We start from the raw sequence: 19,316 nt of genomic DNA, 5'->3' as shown, positions 1-19,316 counted from the left end.
TATATGTAGACATTACTTGGTTTATGATCAATTTACCATTTTTTATCCATTTCATCTTCATTTAGATATTAGATCATTATGTTTTCTGTTGTATTTATTTTCCCTTTTATGATCCCAACATTTCATTTATTTCACTATTAGATTCTAGTTGGGACAAATATTTGCAGCACCCAATAGTGTCAAACATCGTAATAAAATTTGTATTACCACTGAGATCACATTTGATCTTTGATTTTAAGTGTACTCCATACCATAGTAATCTCATTATTGAGTTTTTTTGCCATATAATTTTAATGTCTTTTTATATGTATCTAATTAAAATTAGCAAATATCTGTTTTTAAGGCCCAACATTATGTCCTTTATAGTAATTGTGTTCTAATTATATTGTATTAATTAATATTGATCATCCCTATATGTACACTTGTTTAACCAATTCACTTTATTAAGAGTTGCTAACTCTTGTATTTTCACAAACCGTTAAATTGCACAGTTGATCCTTTATTGCAGAGGTGCGCAAACTTCCTGCGCTGTGCTTCCCCAGTCTGCTCTCCTATTCAGTCGCGCCCCCGCTTACCTCCAATGAAGCGTCAAATGACGCTGCGGGGACATGTGACGTCACGTCTCCATGATAACGGGCGGCATTTGACGTCACGTTGACTGAAGCCAGTAAGTAAATTTACAGAGGCCTCTGTAACCGCCGCTCCCCCCCAATAGTCTCGCGCCCCCCAGTTTGCACACCACTGCTTTATTGTATTGCCACAAATTTGCATTAATTCAATAAGGAATATATATATATATATATATATATATATATATATATATATATATATATATATATATATATATATATATATATATATATATAAATGGTTATTGAGGCAAAAAGTGACAGTGTGTGCTCATTTGCATTTCCCAGAATCCCTTGCTGCAGTGGAAGTGCGGGGTTGCAGACCTGCCTAAGACATGCAGATGAGCATACAGTTATATTTGCACATATATATATATATATATATATATATATATATATATATATATATATATGTGTGTGTGTGTGTGTGTGTGTGTGTGTGTGTGTGTGTGTCTGTGTAACGCAAGATCCTGAACACGGGAGCCTGAACTACAGCTTTAAGACGGTCATGTTTGGTCTCGTTACGTCCGCCATGAACGCCTGAATCTATTAATGTAGCTCACGTGTGGGTAAGTATTACAGAAGTGAAGTTATGGATGCGGGTATATCCTGAGGCACAGGTCTTTGGAAGGAATTTTTTCCCTCTGTCGTAAAACCGTCAATCTCACAGCTGATTTACGACATGGGGTGGGGTTTATGTGGTTTACATGGGAAGAAATATTTAAGTCTGAGCAAATATGATGGAAATCAGATCTCAGGTGTGTATTTGGGACCAAATACATGAGACCTCATCTTCTGTACCAGTGACCTCTCTGGGAGAAAACCCATAACATTTGGGTAGTTTACTGTATAGGGATTTCTATTTAATGTTTTATCCATTTATTTTAAGAAGCTGTTTTGCATTTATTTGTAACTAGGTTTCTTGCAATCCTTGTAATTCCCCTGCAGGGAGCTGAGGGGGAAATACAGGGGGGAGGGGGGCATGACGTCACCAGGCAGGTTCAACTTCACTGGCTGAACCGCCGGGGGCGTGGACTAGCGCTCGGTTGCGACTCCTGATCTCAATTCGAGAGCAGGAGTCATTGTTGGCGCAGTGCGGCGTCCCCCCTCGCAGCGGGCCGGCCACATTGAGGGGTGGCTCTTAAGGTAATAAAGGGAAAGATATTAATATGTTACTCAAAATTTAGGATTAAGGCGGTCATGTTTGGTCTCGTTAAGTCCGCCATGAGCGCCTGAATCTATTAATGTAGCTCACGTGTGGGTAAGTATTACAGAAGTGAAGTTATGGATGCGGGTATATCCTCAAGCACAGATTCAAACGTCTTTTGAAAGAGTTTTTTTTCCTCTGTTGTAAAACCGTCAATCTCACAGCTGATTTTCGAAAGGGGGTGGGTTTATGTGGTTCACATGGCAAAAAAATAATATTTAACTCTTAGCAAAGATTATGAAAAACAATTCTCAGAGGTATATTTGGGAACAAATACATGAGATCACATCTTCTGTACCGGTGACCTCTGGGATAAAACCTATAACATTTGAGTAATGTACTGTATAGGGATTCCAATTTGATATTTTATCCATTTATTTTAAGAAGCTGTTCTGCATTTATTTGTAACTATGTTTCTTGTAATCCTTTTTTCTGTAACCCAAGCACTGTATTTTTATATAGTATTTCCTCGATACTAAGACGCACCTTTTAACCCATTTTCACAGGTCTGATTTTTTTAGTGCCTGTCTCTCTCTCTCTCTCCCTCCCTGTCTCCCCATTCTGTGCCTGTCTCTCTCTCCCCATTCTGTGCCTGTCTCTCTCTCCCCATTCTGTGCCCGTCTCTCTCCCATTCTGTGCCCGTCTCTCTCCCATTCTGTGCCCGTCTCTCTCCCATTCTGTGCCCGTCTCTCTCTCCCATTCTGTGCCTGTCTCTCTCCCCATTCTGTGCCCGTCTCTCTCTCCCCCCATTCTGTGCCCGTCTCTCACTCACTCCCCATTCTGTGCCCGTCTCTCTCTCTCTCCCCATTCTGTGCCCGTCTCTCTCTCTCCCCATTCTCTCCCCATTCTGTGCCCGTCTCTCTCTCTCTCCCCATCCCCCCCCCATTTTGTGCCTGTCTCTCTCATTCCCCATTCTGTGCCCGTCTCTCTCTCACTCCCCATTCTGTGCCCGTCTCTCTCTCTCTCCCCATTCTGTGCCCGTCTCTCTCTCTCCCCATTCTGTGCCCGTCTCTCTCCCCATTCTGTGCCCGTCTCTCTCTCTCTCCCCATTCTGTGCCCGTCTCTCTCTCTCCCCATTCTGTGCCCGTCTCTCTCTCTGCCCATTCTGTGCCCGTCTCTCTCCCCATTCTGTGCCCGTCTCTCTCTCTCTCCCCATTCTGTGCCCGTCTCTCTCTCTCTCCCCATTCTGTGCCCGCCTCTCTCTCCCCATTCTGTGCCCGTCTCTCTCTCTCTCTCCCCATTCTGTGCCCGTCTCTCTGTCTCTCCCCATTCTGTGCCCGTCTCTCTCTCTCTCCCCATTCTGTGCCCGTCTCTCTCTCTCTCCCCATTCTGTGCCCGTCTCTCTCTCTCTCCCCATTCTGTGCCCGTCTCTCTCTCTCTCCCCATTCTGTGCCCGTCTCTCTCTCTCTCCCCATTCTGTGCCCGTCTCTCTCTCTCTCCCCATTCTGTGCCCGTCTCTCTCTCTCCCCCCATTCTGTGCCCGTCTCTCTCTCCCCATTCTGTGCCCGTCTCTCTCTCCCCATTCTGTGCCCGTCTCTCTCTCCCCATTCTGTGCCCGTCTCTCTCTCCCCATTCTGTGCCTATCTCTCTCTCCCCCCATTCTGTGCCTGTCTCTCTCCACCCATTCTGTGCCTGTCTCTCTCTCCCCCCATTCTGTGCCTGTCTCTCTCTCTCCCCATTCTGTGCCTGTCTCTCTCTCTCCCCATTCTGTGCCTGTCTCTCTCTCTCCCCATTCTGTGCCTGTCTCTCTCTCTCCCCATTCTGTGCCTGTCTCTCTCTCTCCCCATTCTGTGCCTGTCTCTCTCTCTCCCCATTCTGTGCCTGTCTCTCTCCCCATTCTGTGCCTGTCTCTCTCCCCATTCTGTGCCTGTCTCTCTCCCCATTCTGTGCCTGTCTCTCTCCCCATTCTGTGCCTGTCTCTCTCCCCATTCTGTGCCTGTCTCTCTCCCCATTCTGTGCCTGTCTCTCTCCCCATTCTGTGCCTGTCTCTCTCCCCATTCTGTGCCTATCTCTCTCACTCCCCATTCTGTGTCTGCCTCTCTCACTCCCCATTCTGTGTCTGCCTCTCTCTCACTCCCCATTCTGTGTCTGCCTCTCTCTCTCCCCCCATTCTGTGTCTGCCTCTCTCTCTCCCCCCATTCTGTGTCTGCCTCTCTCTCTCCCCCCATTCTGTCTGCCTCTCTCTCCCCCCATTATGTGTCTGCCTCTCTCTCCCCCCATTCTGTGTCTGCCTCTCTCTCCCCCCATTCTGTGTCTGCCTCTCTCTCCCCCCATTCTGTGTCTGCCTCTCTCTCCCCCCATTCTGTGTCTGCCTCTCTCTCCCCCCATTCTGTGTCTGCCTCTCTCTCCCCCCATTCTGTGTCTGCCTCTCTCTCCCCCCATTCTGTGTCTGCCTCTCTCCCCCCATTCTGTGTCTGCCTCTCTCTCTCCCCATTCTGTGTCTGCCTCTCTCTCCCCCCATTCTGTGTCTGCCTCTCTCTCCCCCCATTCTGTGTCTGCCTCTCTCTCCCCCCATTCTGTGTCTGCCTCTCTCTCCCCCCATTCTGTGTCTGCCTCTCTCTCCCCCCATTCTGTGCCTGCCTCTCTCTCCCCCCATTCTGTGTCTGCCTCTCTCTCTCTCCCCCCATTCTGTGTCTGCCTCTCTCTCTCTCCCCCCATTCTGTGTCTGCCTCTCTCTCTCTCTCCCCCCATTCTGTGTCTGCCTCTCTCTCTCCCCCCATTCTGTGTCTGCCTCTCTCTCTCCCCCCATTCTGTGTCTGCCTCTCTCTCTCCCCCCATTCTGTGTCTGCCTCTCTCTCCCTCCATTCTGTGTCTGCCTCTCTCTCTCCCCCCATTATGTGTCTGCCTCTCTCTCTCTCCCCCCATTATGTGTCTGCCTCTCTCTCTCTCCCCCCATTATGTGTCTGCCTCTCTCTCCCCCCATTATGTGTCTGCCTCTCTCTCCCCCCATTATGTGTCTGCCTCTCTCTCCCCCCATTATGTGTCTGCCTCTCTCTCCCCCCATTATGTGTCTGCCTCTCTCTCTCCCCCCATTCTGTGTCTGCCTTTCTCTCTCCCCCCATTCTGTGTCTGCCTCTCTCTCTCCCCCCATTCTGTGTCTGCCTCTCTCTCTCCCCCCATTCTGTGTCTGCCTCTCTCTCTCCCCCCATTCTGTGTCTGCCTCTCTCTCTCCCCCCATTCTGTGTCTGCCTCTCCCTTGTGTAGATAAATGTATGCTATTGTCTGCTAGTTAAAAAAAAGATTCTGCACATTTAATATAGTGGAGTTTTTTCTTAGGATCGATGGCGTCTTAGAATCGAGGAAATAGGGTATATTAAAACATTTAGTAAGTAATGCTTTGAGCTCTGAATGAACTGTTCCACGATCTGGGGAGCGTATTTACGTTTTTGGACACATTTTGCTACAGATTGTGTGTTAAAGTGCATAGTTTTTTCTATAATAAACCGGGACCTGGGTCTCTCGCAAATATTAATTTTACATCTTATTTGCATATCCCAGGTGGTGGCAGTGTATAGATATGATTGCAATTGAGTAAGGGGTTAATATTAACTCAGAGGTACCTTTGCGGAGGAGAAGGGAAGTTGGCTATAGTAGCTGTGTGTGTTAACCCTGGTTGCATACCTAAGTCACGTGCTCACTTGTGTGCTGTTCGTGACGGTAGTATACTGGGTCGGATTTAGGGGAGATATAACTAATTTGAGGGACCTGTGCGGAGGTGAAAAGGGGAAGCGCTTACGAGCGCATTAACCCTTGTACCATATGCAAGTCACGTGCTCATAGGGGTGTTGCACGTGAATTGTTATCGCAACAAATGTATTAATATCATTATCGTGAGGGCTGTTTTGTTATTGTCCTCCTTAGTGGGGAGGGGAGACCCTGGCTGCACAAGCACTTGATGAACAGTGACATCACCCCCTCCTTAAAGCCAACTTAAAAAATAAAAATATAGGCATCACTTTTGGGTAAAAAAAAAAAAAAAAGTAATACCCACGGAGGCCCTTTTAAGCAGGTCACTGGGATTAGTTTACTTTGGTCCTAGGAGGAGGAATGGCAGCCCTATGCAAACAGGTAGTCCTAGTTTTACAACGAATGGTTTATCCAACGCTATGCAATGCATACCTTTGTTAATTTTTACAACGCCAAAACTGCTTATCCAACGTTTTTACGACGCTTTGCAAAGTTGTTTATATGTGTGTGTGTGTGTGTGTGTGTATGTTATGCAACAGGGCCCCGCTTCTCGGCGATCCGCTGATACGGCGGCACTGAGAAAGGGGCCGCCATCTTGGTTTGTAACTAGCGCATGCGCAGAACGGGCGGGTGCGCCCGGCGCGCACGCGCAGACTGCACGCGCAGACCATAGGTTGCATATGCGCAAAACGGCAAAAATGCTGGTTTGCGCATGCGCAGAAGTGAAAATCGCCGGATCCGCTTTCCGGCGATTTTCAGTATACGGCGTGCCTCTGGAACAGAACCCGCCGTATACCAGGGGCCCTGCTGTATTATATATATATATATATATATATATATATATATATATATATATAAAATATATATATATATATATATATATAGAAAGATATAAGAAAAAAAACGCCAAATCCTAGTGCATTACTGTGCAAAAATCGATATATTTAATTCCCAAAAATCTCAATAAAAATGAACTCACAAACATAAAACATTTAAAAGCATTGTATGAGTAATACTCATGCTCCTAGGACCAGGAAACGCTGCTTTGCTGCTGTAGTCCCTCCGTGACTCCACTGGAACAGAATGCTGCCTCCGTTGTTCACTGCCTGCAGGAACTGACGTATCAGGCGCTCCACGATCGTCTCTCACCCGGTACACACCACCAGATGATCTTTAGTTCCCACCGGGGACGGTAGATGCCGCGGACCAGCGGATGACGTCACGGGAATCGTCCAAGATACCGGACCGGTACAGATTCTCAGCAGTTCAATAGCAAGCGTTGGAAAGTCCACTGCACACTGCAGAGGACTTTCCAACGCTTGCTATTGAACTGCTGAGAATCTGTACCGGTCCGGTATCTTGGACGATTCCCGTGACGTCATCCGCTGGTCCGCGGCATCTACCGTCCCCGGTGGGAACTAAAGATCATCTGGTGGTGTGTACCGGGTGAGAGACGATCGTGGAGCGCCTGATACGTCAGTTCCTGCAGGCAGTGAACAACGGAGGCAGCATTCTGTTCCAGTGGAGTCACGGAGGGACTACAGCAGCAAAGCAGCGTTTCCTGGTCCTAGGAGCATGAGTATTACTCATACAATGCTTTTAAATGTTTTATGTTTGTGAGTTCATTTTTATTGAGATTTTTGGGAATTAAATATATCGATTTTTGCACAGTAATGCACTAGGATTTGGCGCTTTTTTTTTCTTATATCTTTCTATGCAGGTGGAGAGGGAAGTCGTTGTGCCCTTGTAAGAAGCTGCCTGTTGGTCCTAATAGTGCTACTGTTACTCCCCCATTATTGGACTTATTTGTTGGACTCTAGAGGACTATCTGCATTGAGCAGATTAAGGAAAGTTCACAGCACCACACATTTTTTTGTTTAAATTGTATTTTTTAGTTGCTTTGATTAGACATTCATTATGCACTATTGGTATATTAATTAATCTCATTATTTAAGGATATATTGTATCATTTTATCATATATTAATTCATTAATATTGTGTTTATATATTTTTAATCCACTAATAGTCTATTTATAGATACCCTATATTTCTGGCTATTCACACACGAGCGCAGACCTTCATTGTATATATTATATATATATATATATATATATATATATATATATGTATATATATATATACATACATGTAGAGGTATCAGTACCGTGTTAGCCGAGCTTCAATAATCAAAAAATAAATAGATGATACCGTTCTGTGGCTAACGAAATGCTTTTATTTGTGCGAGCTTTCGAGATACACTGATCTCTTCTTCCGGCGATGTTACAATGAATGAAGCAAGGATAACTGAAAAACAGTGTCTCTTGGAATGTTATCTGTGCTTGTCCTTCCCCCGTGTGGATGTGTTTTATGACACCTCTAGCCATAAAACACATCCACACGGGGGAAGGACAAGCACAGATAACATTCCAAGAGACACTGTTTTTCAGTTATCCTTGCTTCATTCATTGTAACATCGCCGGAAGAAGAGATCAGTGTATCTCGAAAGCTCGCACAAATAAAAGCATTTCGTTAGCCACAGAACGGTATCATCTATTTATTTTTTGATTATATATATATATATATATATAAAAAAATATATATATATATACACACTAATCTTATTGTCTGCGTAAAATATTTGGTGTAGTTTAGTGTTCAGTGTTCCTATGGGAAAACGTGTTTCGCTTTACGATGTTTCGCTATCCAACGCCATTTTGAGTAACGCATTGTGTCGGATAACTGAAGACTGCATCATGCAAATGGTTGTACTACAGCAGGGCTTGGTTTTCCAATGGGGCCGATCAAGAAAAATAAATAAAGGGCCATAAGTTTTAGATTTAACTATTTTGCAAGCATTAATAACATCTGTACTATACATATTTACATTACCTTAACTTACAAGTGAGTTTCAGTGGGAAAAACTGCTGTTGCCTACCCAAGCAACTAGTATGAAATTAGCAGGAAGTCAATTAACTTTGCAGGCCGGATTTGGTCCTCCAGTTAGCCCAATAGGACAGGTTACTATTCCTTTTTCATTTTGCTACCTGCAGTACCACTACTGTTGTATTTTTAAATGTATGGTCCCATTTTCTTTTTATTAAATATTTAAAAAGGCTTCCCATGCTTTGCCACAATGTTTCACATTAGGATTTTTTTTTTTTTAATGCCACTTTGCATTATAAATTTCATCCTACATAGTGACAAAAAATGCACCAAGCCTGTCATTTCTTATGCAGGATTCTCCAATACTGAAATGCCAGAGAAAGATACAGGCTCAGTACAGGCCGGGAAAATAAAGCACTGGTCCATCCATAGGCTGCGTTTATAGTGACGACAAAGCAACCGTCGCGTCAAAACAAATGCATTGTCGCCACCATCGGCGCTTATAGTGCACACGCCAGTGCTACCAAAAATCTGGTAGTCACTATTTTATTTTTTCAGCGATGGTCTCCCCTTGCGGCCAATCAGGAGCTTCTCCGTCCATGTGCCAGCGACGTGGCCTAAATTTGAAATATAACTATCGCAATGGCGCTAGTATCAGTCGCGTCGCCGGCACAATAAGCCTGGCCTTATTGAACCGGCAGCAGTATAAATAAGGGACTTTTTTTTAGTCTAACCCCAGGGTTTATACATGATGGTAATGTATGTTGCTGATTTTGCATGTACAGCAAAACAAAACTCCTTCTCCCGTGTAAAATATAAGGCATCATACTTACCTTTGGCAGCTGATACCTACCTTATAGGAGAAGCTGCGGGGCCCAGCCAGTCTTCACTCGCTGCACTAGCGGTGCCATAAAGGCCCCTATGCAGACATAGTTATGGAGTCCCACACACACCTATGCCTCTAAGATACATGGAGGCCTCCAATGTATTTACTGCAAAGTGGGCATCTCTGGTGCTAAGGAATGACTGTAAGCCCAGCACCGCCTGATCCCACCGGCCCGGCCATACTCACTTTAACGGGATACTGTTCTTCTTCACCATGGTGGATAGGTCAGAGGTCAGAGGAGGGAGAACCCCCCCCCTGCCAACAACGGCCGCGAGCTAAAAAAGGATTCGAAAGCCGACGACGGTTAGGTCGGTTACAGACGTTCCCGGAAACGGAGAGCGAGGAAGCGAGGAGGCGCGGCGGCGGATTATCAACGGAGGTCGGACAGGCGACACACAGAGCAGCGGAATACAGTGCAGACAGGTCGGTGTAATGGCGTTCCCCTTCCGGTTACGTCATCAGACACACATACAACATTTCCGGTGCCAGCGGCTGACCCAGCGCCCACATCACGCGCAGGCGCAAAAAGAGGCAACTTTTCTCGACGCGCTCTCACTGCCTCTGGTGAGCATGCGCAGTAAGCACTACCCGCAGCAGCAGCAGCAGCAGCCGCAGCAATGGACACAGCTGCTGCACATACAGGGTTTAACCCTTTCACGGAAAGGGCTGCGAGAGGCTTGATGGCGCTCAGGGTTGTGTGGCTGGAATATTCTCAGATCCTTTCACCCGCGTGTTACCTTTAAAACCTCTTTACCTGTTCTCTTTTGCCCACATTGGCTCCCCCTTATTATATCCAACTCCCAACACCCAAGTGACTTGTATCTGAAGGTGCTGGGTCAAACAAAGAGGACAATGTTATGGGGCAATCCCGGCTGCGCTTATAGTGCCGGCGACAGCGACGCGACGTCGCTTCAAAACAAATTCATTGAATCTGTAGCATGCGCTTATAGTAGGGGCAACGGAACGACGAAGAGACATGAATCTCTAGTCAGTAGAATTTGATTTTTACAGAGACGGTCTCACCATGTGACAGGATGTAACCAATCAGATAGCTTCTGATCTGATGCAGGGAGAGGGGAAATGTGTCTCTGAGTGGGGAGGGGGGATTGTGAGAGTGTGATTGATTGTGTGAATGTGTGGGAGGGGGGATTGTGTGTGTTAGATCAGGGCCGCCAACAGAAATCACGGGGCCCAGGACAAATGAAAGGAGCAGACCCCCCCAACCCATAGCGCACCTACCATGCAAATATTTTTTTAGCGCGTAACTTTTACTTAACCCCCCAATACATACAAAAACACCCCCCCCAATACATCTAAAAATACCCCACTACCCCCAATACATCTACAAATATACCCCAATACATCTACAAATATACCCAACTCCACCCAATACATATATAATATACACCCCCAATGCATATATAAAATACACCCCAATACATATATAAAATACACACCCAATACATATATAAAATACACCCCCAATACATATATAAAATACACCCCCAATACCAATATAAAATACACCCCCAATACATATACAAATCAGGCTTGCCTTGGGGATTATCACAGGTCGGGCCGGCGCGGCCGGTTGCAGAGGTCCCGCGCTCTCCCCCAAGGCATTTACATTAAATGCGGGGGGACCGAGCGAGGCCTCTGCAACCTCTATTTACCAGGTTCAGCTGGCCTCAGGACGCGTGACCATGGCAACGTAGTGTCAAATGACACCACAGGGTCATGTGACGTCACGGTTGCCACGGTAACGTGACGGCGAATGACGCCGCGGGTCACGTGATGTCAAACCAGCAAAGGCAGAGGGGGCGCAGCAAAAAAAGTTTGCGCACCCCTGTACTATGTACTGTAATAAGGTTGGTACATTGTTTACCAAATGTGTTTTGTCTGGCTATATGGGATTACACCTTTATCTGATTAAATAAATGAGTAAGGGTCGCCCTGAGTGTGGGTCCCAAGTCAACAATTGTCTTCTGCTATGGTGCCACCTGATGTTGCGTGAGGTTGTGAGATGTGTAACACCTAGAACAGGAGTGGCCAACTCCAGTCCTCAAGAGCCACCAACAGGTCAGGTTTTCCAGGACAGTCGTTGACTGAGCCACCTGTGCTGTAGCAGGTATGTCCTGAAAACCTGGTGAAGCTTCTCCACAACTCATACCAGCCAAATGTACCTATTTAGCAGCTACACTCCATGTTTTGTGACAACTTGAAAAAAGGGGGGGGAGGGTGCTAAAGGCAAAAAAAATCTTAGTCAGAAAAGCATAGCGAGTCGAGGGAGCCAAGCACACTACAAAATACTGAGAATAGAATTACTGCAAAAAGGTCAAACATATTTTAGTCATTAAAATGACCTTTTTGCAGTAGTTCTATTCTCAGTATTTTCTGGTGTGCTTGGTTCCTTCGACTCGTTGTGACCTGTAAGACCAGCTGTACGTATTAAACAGAACGTTTATATGTGTTTGGTAAGCTTCATAAATTAGCCAACTTAGCAAGTATTGCTTGGAGGAAGCGCCATCCAGCATGAGTAGAGGAACTACAAGGGGACCGATGTTTAGGCTGAGTCCCTGCTGGCGCTGACCGCGCTTGGGCGGTTACCTCTTCAAATCTTCATCCTCCCGTCCACGCTTACACAGTGCAGGCATGCACGCACTCCCAAGCTTGGTGCTTGAGGACACAAGGGAAAGAGTCTTTCGAGCGATGGGGAGACAGGCAGTGTTGGCTGAGCGGAAAGAGGGGGGGGCATCACGCGGTCCAACAAGAAGCAACAATGTCACTGTTGTGGCTTCATTAGCCCGCGTGACTCGGGACATTAAAAACCCAGAATGTAACACTGGTGACTTTACAGGTCGTGATCTCAGGAACCAGGCGGTCACTGGAGCTTAAATATCTTAGAACCATGGCCCATATTACTAAGAGGTGCTATGCCATAAGCCATCTCCAGGAGCCAGAAGACCCGGTCCATTCACTCTAATATGTGTAATATAATGCTAACCCTATGGTATGCTCTATCAATGTGGGATACAGGATCTTATAAGCAACTGAGTATCTGCATATATAGGCACCGTAACATGCAATTTATTACAAAGACATATTTTACAAATAAAACACTTTTCTAGGATTTATTAGTGATGAATGTGTGAAGATGTGAAGTGACGTAAACTAGCAATGACTATTACTTAATGTAGTGTTTAGAAGGCCACACAGCATTGCTTGGCTGTATGGGAATAACCTTTTCTGTCCCAGTTGACGCATCACTTTATATCTTCACAAACACCCGTCACTGCATTCCTGGAGAATATGGTATTCATGAGAACCCCAAAACATTCACTGTATTTATTTGAATAGGTTTGATGCCTAACTACATGATCTATAGTTCTGCCAGGCTAACCCATGCTTCACATGTGGGACAGCTCGTTAAGGCAACCTGCCCCCACCAAGAAGCTTGTATGAGTTTAAAGGAGATGTTCCCCCTAAGGCACCTAAGGTGGGCAACTTCAGCCCTCAAGGGCCACCAACAGGTCAGGTTTACAGGATATCCCTGCTTCGGCACAGGTGGCTCAATCTTTGGCTCAGTCAAAGACTAAGCCACATGTGCTAAAGCAGGGATTTACTTAAAACCTGACCTGTTGGTGGCCCTTGAGGACTGAAGATGCCACGGCCATTATGCGTCTCCCCCCTCTTCCTTTTTTATTTTATTTTACATGTATAGGAAGCAGGTGTTCTCCGGAGCTGAACCGTGTTCATTTTTATCTCCAGGGTGCCCCTGATTCGTGAGATACTTGTTTTGCCTGAAGGGCACAGTACTGGAGGAATGAGCGTCTTGTACTGTTCCCTCTAGGGGAAACAAAATGGAGGTGGAAAATATTACTGCTATGTTTCGTCCGCCCCACCCTCTGGAATGCTAATACCTGGGAGGACAAAGGGGCTCTGAAATCACAGCTGCATTCATTCTGAGCCCCTTCGGTCTACATCTGCGTCGCCCCAAAAGTGCAGCAAAAGGGCAGCCAAAGGGTGTGAGCCGTATTCTGGTGTTCGCTGATGTTGGTGTTAAAATTGCGGTATTTCAATCAAACTCTCCAGCCTTTTATCCCCTGCACCCAATTTTCCAACTCCAACTGTCCATGAGATGTCTGTGAATTGACTGTATAACTCTGTTATTTTAATGTAACCCTGTATTGTTATAACTCTGTGCCCAGGACATACTTGAAAACAAAAGGTAACTCTCAATGTTTTACTTCCTGGCAAAACATTTTATAAATAGATCCACTGCGGCTTCCACGTGACGCGGGGGGATTTATACCTCCTCAAAGTATCGGTGGCATCTTCTCCGGAAGCAGGGGGTCCCAGAGCTGAAATTGACGTGTTTAAGGTCCGGAGACCTCCTGCTTTCTGTACATGTTAAAAAAAGAGGGACAAAGAAAATAAATGGCGATCACTGGGCACTGCAGCTTTTATGTCATTTTGAAACATCACTTTTTATTTATTTTATCAGAGCCATGGAAAATAACTGTAACAAAGAAGAAACATCAGCCAACGTAAGGGTAAGTACTGTATATTATTAACAATAAACAATCTTTTATACCCAGGCAGTGGTTGAAGTTGCTTTAAAAATAATATTACTAATAATATCACTATATATATAGGATATATATATATATATATAAAAGGAACCCCAACCCTCTTTAATAGCGCGTCTGAGATCAGATGCAAAGAACCCCAACCCTCTCTAATAGCGTGTTAGAGAGGGTTGGGGTTCCTTACAATGCATCTGATCTCAGACGCGCTATTAGAGAGGGTTGGGGTTCCTTACAATGCATCTGATCTCAGACGCGCTATTAGAGAGGGTTGGGATTCTTTACAATGCATCTGATCTCAGACGCGCTATTAGAGAGGGTTGGGGTTCCTTACAATGCATCTGATCTCAGACATGCTGTTAGAGAGGGTTGGGGTTCCTTACAATGCATCTGATCTCAGACACGTTATTAGAGAGGGTTGGGGTTCCTTACAATGCATCTGATCTCAGACATGCTATTAGAGAGGGTTGGGGTTCCTTACAATGCATCTGATCTCAGACACGCTATTAGAGAGGGTTGGGGTTCCTTACAATGCATCTGATCTCAGACACGCTATTAGAGAGGGTTGGGGTACCTTACAATGCATCTGATCTCAGACGCACTGTTAGAGAGGGTTGGGGTTCCTTAGAATTTCACATAGGGTTCCATAACCAAAAATAAGTTGGAAACCACTGCGCTATTCGTTTGAAAATAACAGAAAATATACAGCATATATTGCCATATACCCTCCACTACATCTCTGGGGTAATACAGTATGTATCAAAATCTCCTGGCTGGGACAAAAAAAATAGCATCAGAAAATGCCATTGATTTTAGTATTTTTCCTTTCATAAAGAGTTTGCTAAATGCCCCTATATTTTTTGTAAAAAGACATGCACAGCAGATGTAACCCTTCAACAACCCATTTACAGCACGTGCCCAGATTTCCAGGCCTTTCATTTGTTTTATGATGTTGCATTCTCAGGTGGCTACTGTGCGGCAAGGCCTGTTAGCCGGAAAATGTGATGGGTGTTCCGTCTCGTGTTTGAACTGTTGTCCAGAACTACATAGAATAAAATGTTTTATGAGGATATTTACTGATGTCTCCCGGCCGCAAATCTGCGGCAAAACCAGTTAAAAAGCAAAGCACCAGATTTCCCCGAGAGAAATGGCACGTTTTCTGTGAACACAGTGCTGCTTTTTGTTATGTTTTCACTGCAGTTATTCAGCCAGGAGACGTTAGGAGATCGACCCCTCGTTTCATTTGTTTGGAAGGCGTTTTTGTTGATTTCTACAAGGCCTGGAAAATGGTGATATGAAGAGCGCTGGGCAGCGCTGACGCTCATGCTCTCCTGCTCAAGCAGGAGATTTTTCGTGTCCCTGCATGAGCGTCAGCGAGCGCGCGTGTGTGCCAAGTGGGAGGCGGGCCTGGAGGCGGGCCGGGAGACGGGGCTAGGGCGCCATGTCACGGCGCCGACGTCACGGACTGCCATTGGCTTCTGGCAGTCACGTGACCGGCCCTGCGCTTCCCTCAGCGGAAAAAGTAAAATTGATCTGTCGGTTGAAATTCCACACGCCTGCGGAAGCGCCGTCTAAAGCCGCGCTGATAGGGATAATGTTTCCCCTCAGCGCGGCTCAGCACGGTCTTTCTGACCATGTCCGAGGCCTAAGAGACGAGAAGCATGTTAAAAAATAAATGGCTGTATTTGGTGGATTCTCTGGAAAACGTATGCTGTTGTACGGGGCGGGCAACTCAAGGGCAACCAACAGGTCAGGCTTTCAGGATATCCCTGCTTCAGCACAGGTGGCTCAATCAGTGGCTCAGTCATAATAAGAGAGCACCACCTGTGTTGAAGCAGGGATATCCAGAAAACTTGACCTGTTGGTGGCCCTTGAGGACTGGAGTTGCCCACCCCTGGAGTAGTAGGAAACCTTTCTGATTACATACAGTGGTTTTCAAATTTGGTTCACATTGTGCACCCCATGCTAACAAATATTTGTTCCGCGAAGCCCTCATTTATATATCTTATTGCCTTTTCATCAGATTATTGATTACAAAACTGTTTGGCCGATCCCAGGCAGTGTGGTGTCCCGAGCTCTTGGTGAAAACACAAGCTTAATGTGGCCCCAAACTGCACCTCAGTGTGTGCAGACAGCATGGTTGGTATAGCTGTCAGTTACTGCAAGAGCTTCCAAATTCACTGCCGCTGTGAATGCAAAGCATTGTGGGGAGTGGGTTTGGAAGCTCCTGCTGTAATTGGCAGCTATAGCACCCACACACTAAGGTGCAGTTTGGGGGACTTACTAAGTGTGCAGTCCCCACATGGGCTCACGACCCCACTATACTGCGTGGGATCCACCATTACAATTTTTTGGGGGGCGAACCCCCTGTTGGTGGGAATCATTGACTTAATACAATTATGGACACAGACCTTAAAGCAGCAGTCCAAGCTGCTGTTATTCTTTTTTTATTTAATTTCCCCCCCCTTTAATATGTGCATCAATACAATCCACACAATGATAAGTCATTAGCTAAGTTGCCGATCGATCCGTTCTCCTGTGATTGATCGGTGAAGATTCGGCTCGGGGGTTCACTAAATGGCTGTCAGTACAGCAGAAGAGGACCAAAGATGCAAAGTTCTGTGGAGAAGATCATGTGACTAGGCAGTCACTATATACAATAGGTGCACTGCTAGAGAGAGGGCAGGGATCATAAAGGGGTGTGCCAGGGCCTGTTTCAGAAGTGGAAGGGGTTGTTACTTTGGAAATGGTTGCAATAGATGTCATTCAGAGTTGTTGTTTTGTTTTAATGCTACAAGTACAATTCTCACAGTACAGAACTTATTTATTTTAAAAAACACAGATGTAGGATATTGCTTGGTCTGCAGCTTTTAGATCCTAAGCGTTTTCCATACCATTGTCTGTAAAAAAAAACAATGAAATGTGACTGTTTCACAATGTGTTACAGACAAATTAACAGTGCCTCTTGTTATTGACCCAGAAGGAAGAGACTCAAGAGCAGATCACAAAGAAAAAACTTTCAAGCAAAAGAAAAAGTATACAAAGAAAGGTGCAGGTTCATTTGTGTTTATAGCTGTGATTTAAAAATGTAGCAAAGTGCCATTCAGTACATCACATCCCACATGTGTAATGAAAAATAGTATCATCAGTTTCATTGTTAAAATCATATATTTTTTTGTTGTTGGTCTAAACCAGGGGTGGCCAACTCCAGTCCTCAAGAGCCACCAACAGGTCAGGTTTTAAGGATATCGCTGCTTCAGCCCAGGTGGCTCAATCAGTAGACTGAGCCACTGATTGAGCCACCTGGGCTGAAGCAGGGATATCCATAATACCTAGCCCGTATGTGGCCCCTGAGGACTGGAGTTGGCCACCCCTGGTCTAAACTATGTTACGCTATCACTGGTTCAAAATGAACTCCCAGCAGCAATCCACACTGCTTAATATTTTGTTTACCCTGAACCGTGGAGTCCCCCGGAGCCACTCTGTAGTCCCCCGATATGCAGAAACCAACCCCCTTGTTCCCGTGGCTCCGGTGAGCACAACAGTGCCCGTGGGGTCAGTGCTTGTTTTGGCGGCAAATACAAATCTGCGTCATCATCGGGAGGTGACAAATACAAATCTGCGTCATCATCGGGAGGTGACAAATACAAATCTGCGTCATCATCGGGAGGTGACGTTGAACATTTCTATTGGTGGCCATGTTTGTAGCCCTGGCGGCCATATTTGTTTTTCTCTGTCACAATCGGAACCAAAAAACTAAATACAAATTAATTCTCGGGGATTGCTGCATTAGAGAGGCAATCCAAAGAGGCACCTTTTTTTGCCTTTTTTTTATACATACTGTAGGATTGAAGCAAGGAGTGTCAGGGGTTGAACCCCATTAATTTCAGCCCTGAGGACCCCCTTCCTCCGGAGATACTTCCCCCATAGGGGTTCGTCTAGCTGAGCAAGCAGGGAACACGTAATGGCCGCTTTTCAAAGCTCCCGTGTCCTGCGGGCCAATAGGACGCTGTGACATCATCTGTGAGACTTCCTATTGCCCCTACCCCCACGTGACGCAGGAGCTGTAAAAAGCAGAGAGATACCAGCACCCCCTATGGAGATAAGTAACTCTGTAAGCGGGGGGTCCCCGTAGGCCGTAGCGGAAATAAGTGGGGTTCAGCTCCGGAAACCCCCTGCTTTCTTTCCTACGTTTAAAAAAAAAAAAGCTAAAAAATGTCCCCGATTGGATTGCTCCTTTAAAAAGAAAGCATTTTTCCCAATATATTTGTTTATTTATATTTTTTTTAGCTGCTCACACCACAAATCAAGCACCAAGTGTATATTTAAAAACGTAAAACCAAGTAAACCCTTTTCCTGACCAAACAGGTCCGGACCAATACCAGACGTAATAAAACACGGCAGGGGGCGAGATTGTCTGCTTGCAGAGATAAGAGTGTGTAATGCTTTTAACTGCCAGATAGATATAAATCTAAGAAGCAAAAACTTTATTCGCCATCAGGATGGTAAACCAAGACTTCTTACAATCAGGCAAATGAAATAGCAACTTTAAATAACACAGACCCACAGATAGATCTCTTTAAAATGTGCTTTCCGAGTTTAATGCATACCCTCCCCCCCTTTTCACACGGACCTATAGGAAGCCGCAAAAGATGACGTTGCAGCCTCATATTGGATTTAATCCTCCATTGGAGGGGTGGAATGGGCAGCACCTTCCCCTCTCGTGAATCTTTGGATCCCCTGAGCTGTAATGAACGCGGTTCTTCTCCGGAGACCCCCTGTGTCCCACCCTTGTAAAAATAGAGTGGTGTTGGTGGGGGATGGATATCTGTAGGGAGAACTGCTCCTTTAACTATACCTGGGGCGACCAACTCCAGTCTTCAAGGGCAACCTACAGGTCGGGTTTTAAGGATATCTCTGCTTCAGCGCAGGTGGCTCAATCAGTGGCTTAGTTGTTGACTGATCCACCTTTGCTGAACCAGGGATATCCTTAACAACTGACTTGTTGGTGGCCCTTGAGGACTGGAGTTTGCCGCCCCTGAACTATACCATTAGTGACCTTCTTCCTCCAGATATGCTTATTTTATGTGGTGAATTTGATTCTTGTTTTCATAGTTGTCTGAAGTGAGTGAGCATGGTACAGCAGTTCACTGGCCGGATGTCACTTTGGACACAAATCAAGATGATGGTACGTTAATAAAAGACACTTGATGTCCTAATTTAAGTGTCAAGCACCAGCCACATTTTTTTAGTTACAATTGCTGTGAATGGTTATTATTATACATTTTTGTTTCCATGTAGTTATGTGACACGCACAGTTGTTTGTATTAAATTTACAGGCCTTCTATATTTTTTAAACCAGAAGTCAATTGATTTCAGAGATGTTATAGTGTTTGTATTAAATACAACAATCTACTCAACTTATCCATACTCCAGTA

At 45.5% G+C, this 19,316-nt stretch overlaps 2 protein-coding genes across 23 annotated transcripts in view; one reads left to right on the top strand and one right to left on the bottom strand.

The window, feature by feature from the left end:
- The window catches only part of LOC142502013 (uncharacterized), a 51,679-nt gene extending 41,916 nt beyond the window's left edge, over window positions 1-9,763 (bottom strand). Inside the window, exon 1 of one of the 2 annotated variants that reach the window (XM_075612756.1) lies at window positions 9,479-9,763. In XM_075612756.1, coding sequence (XP_075468871.1) covers window positions 9,479-9,507 — 29 coding nt within the window. In that variant the 5' untranslated portion in view covers window positions 9,508-9,763. The other variant, XM_075612757.1, reaches the window with a different exon arrangement.
- CC2D2B (coiled-coil and C2 domain containing 2B) overlaps window positions 1-19,316 on the top strand; it is a 194,415-nt gene that overhangs the window by 7,479 nt on the left and 167,620 nt on the right. For 9 of the 21 annotated variants that reach the window (XM_075612743.1, XM_075612740.1, XM_075612745.1 and 6 more), the window contains exons 1-4: window positions 9,528-9,715; window positions 13,797-13,845; window positions 16,859-16,927; window positions 18,994-19,066. In XM_075612743.1, coding sequence (XP_075468858.1) covers window positions 13,801-13,845; window positions 16,859-16,927; window positions 18,994-19,066 — 187 coding nt within the window. In that variant the 5' untranslated portion in view covers window positions 9,528-9,715; window positions 13,797-13,800. Of the gene's footprint in view, window positions 1-9,527; window positions 9,857-9,919; window positions 11,421-13,796; window positions 13,846-16,825; window positions 16,928-18,993; window positions 19,067-19,316 lie in introns of those variants that run through there. The other 12 variants (XM_075612732.1, XM_075612733.1, XM_075612750.1 and 9 more) reach the window with 10 other exon arrangements.

Source organism: Ascaphus truei, chromosome 8, assembly GCF_040206685.1.
Source record: "Ascaphus truei isolate aAscTru1 chromosome 8, aAscTru1.hap1, whole genome shotgun sequence".
NCBI classification, from domain to species: Eukaryota; Metazoa; Chordata; class Amphibia; order Anura; family Ascaphidae; genus Ascaphus; species Ascaphus truei.
Note: the sequence above shows the minus strand (reverse complement) of the source record. Positions and strands in the feature narration are given on the sequence as shown.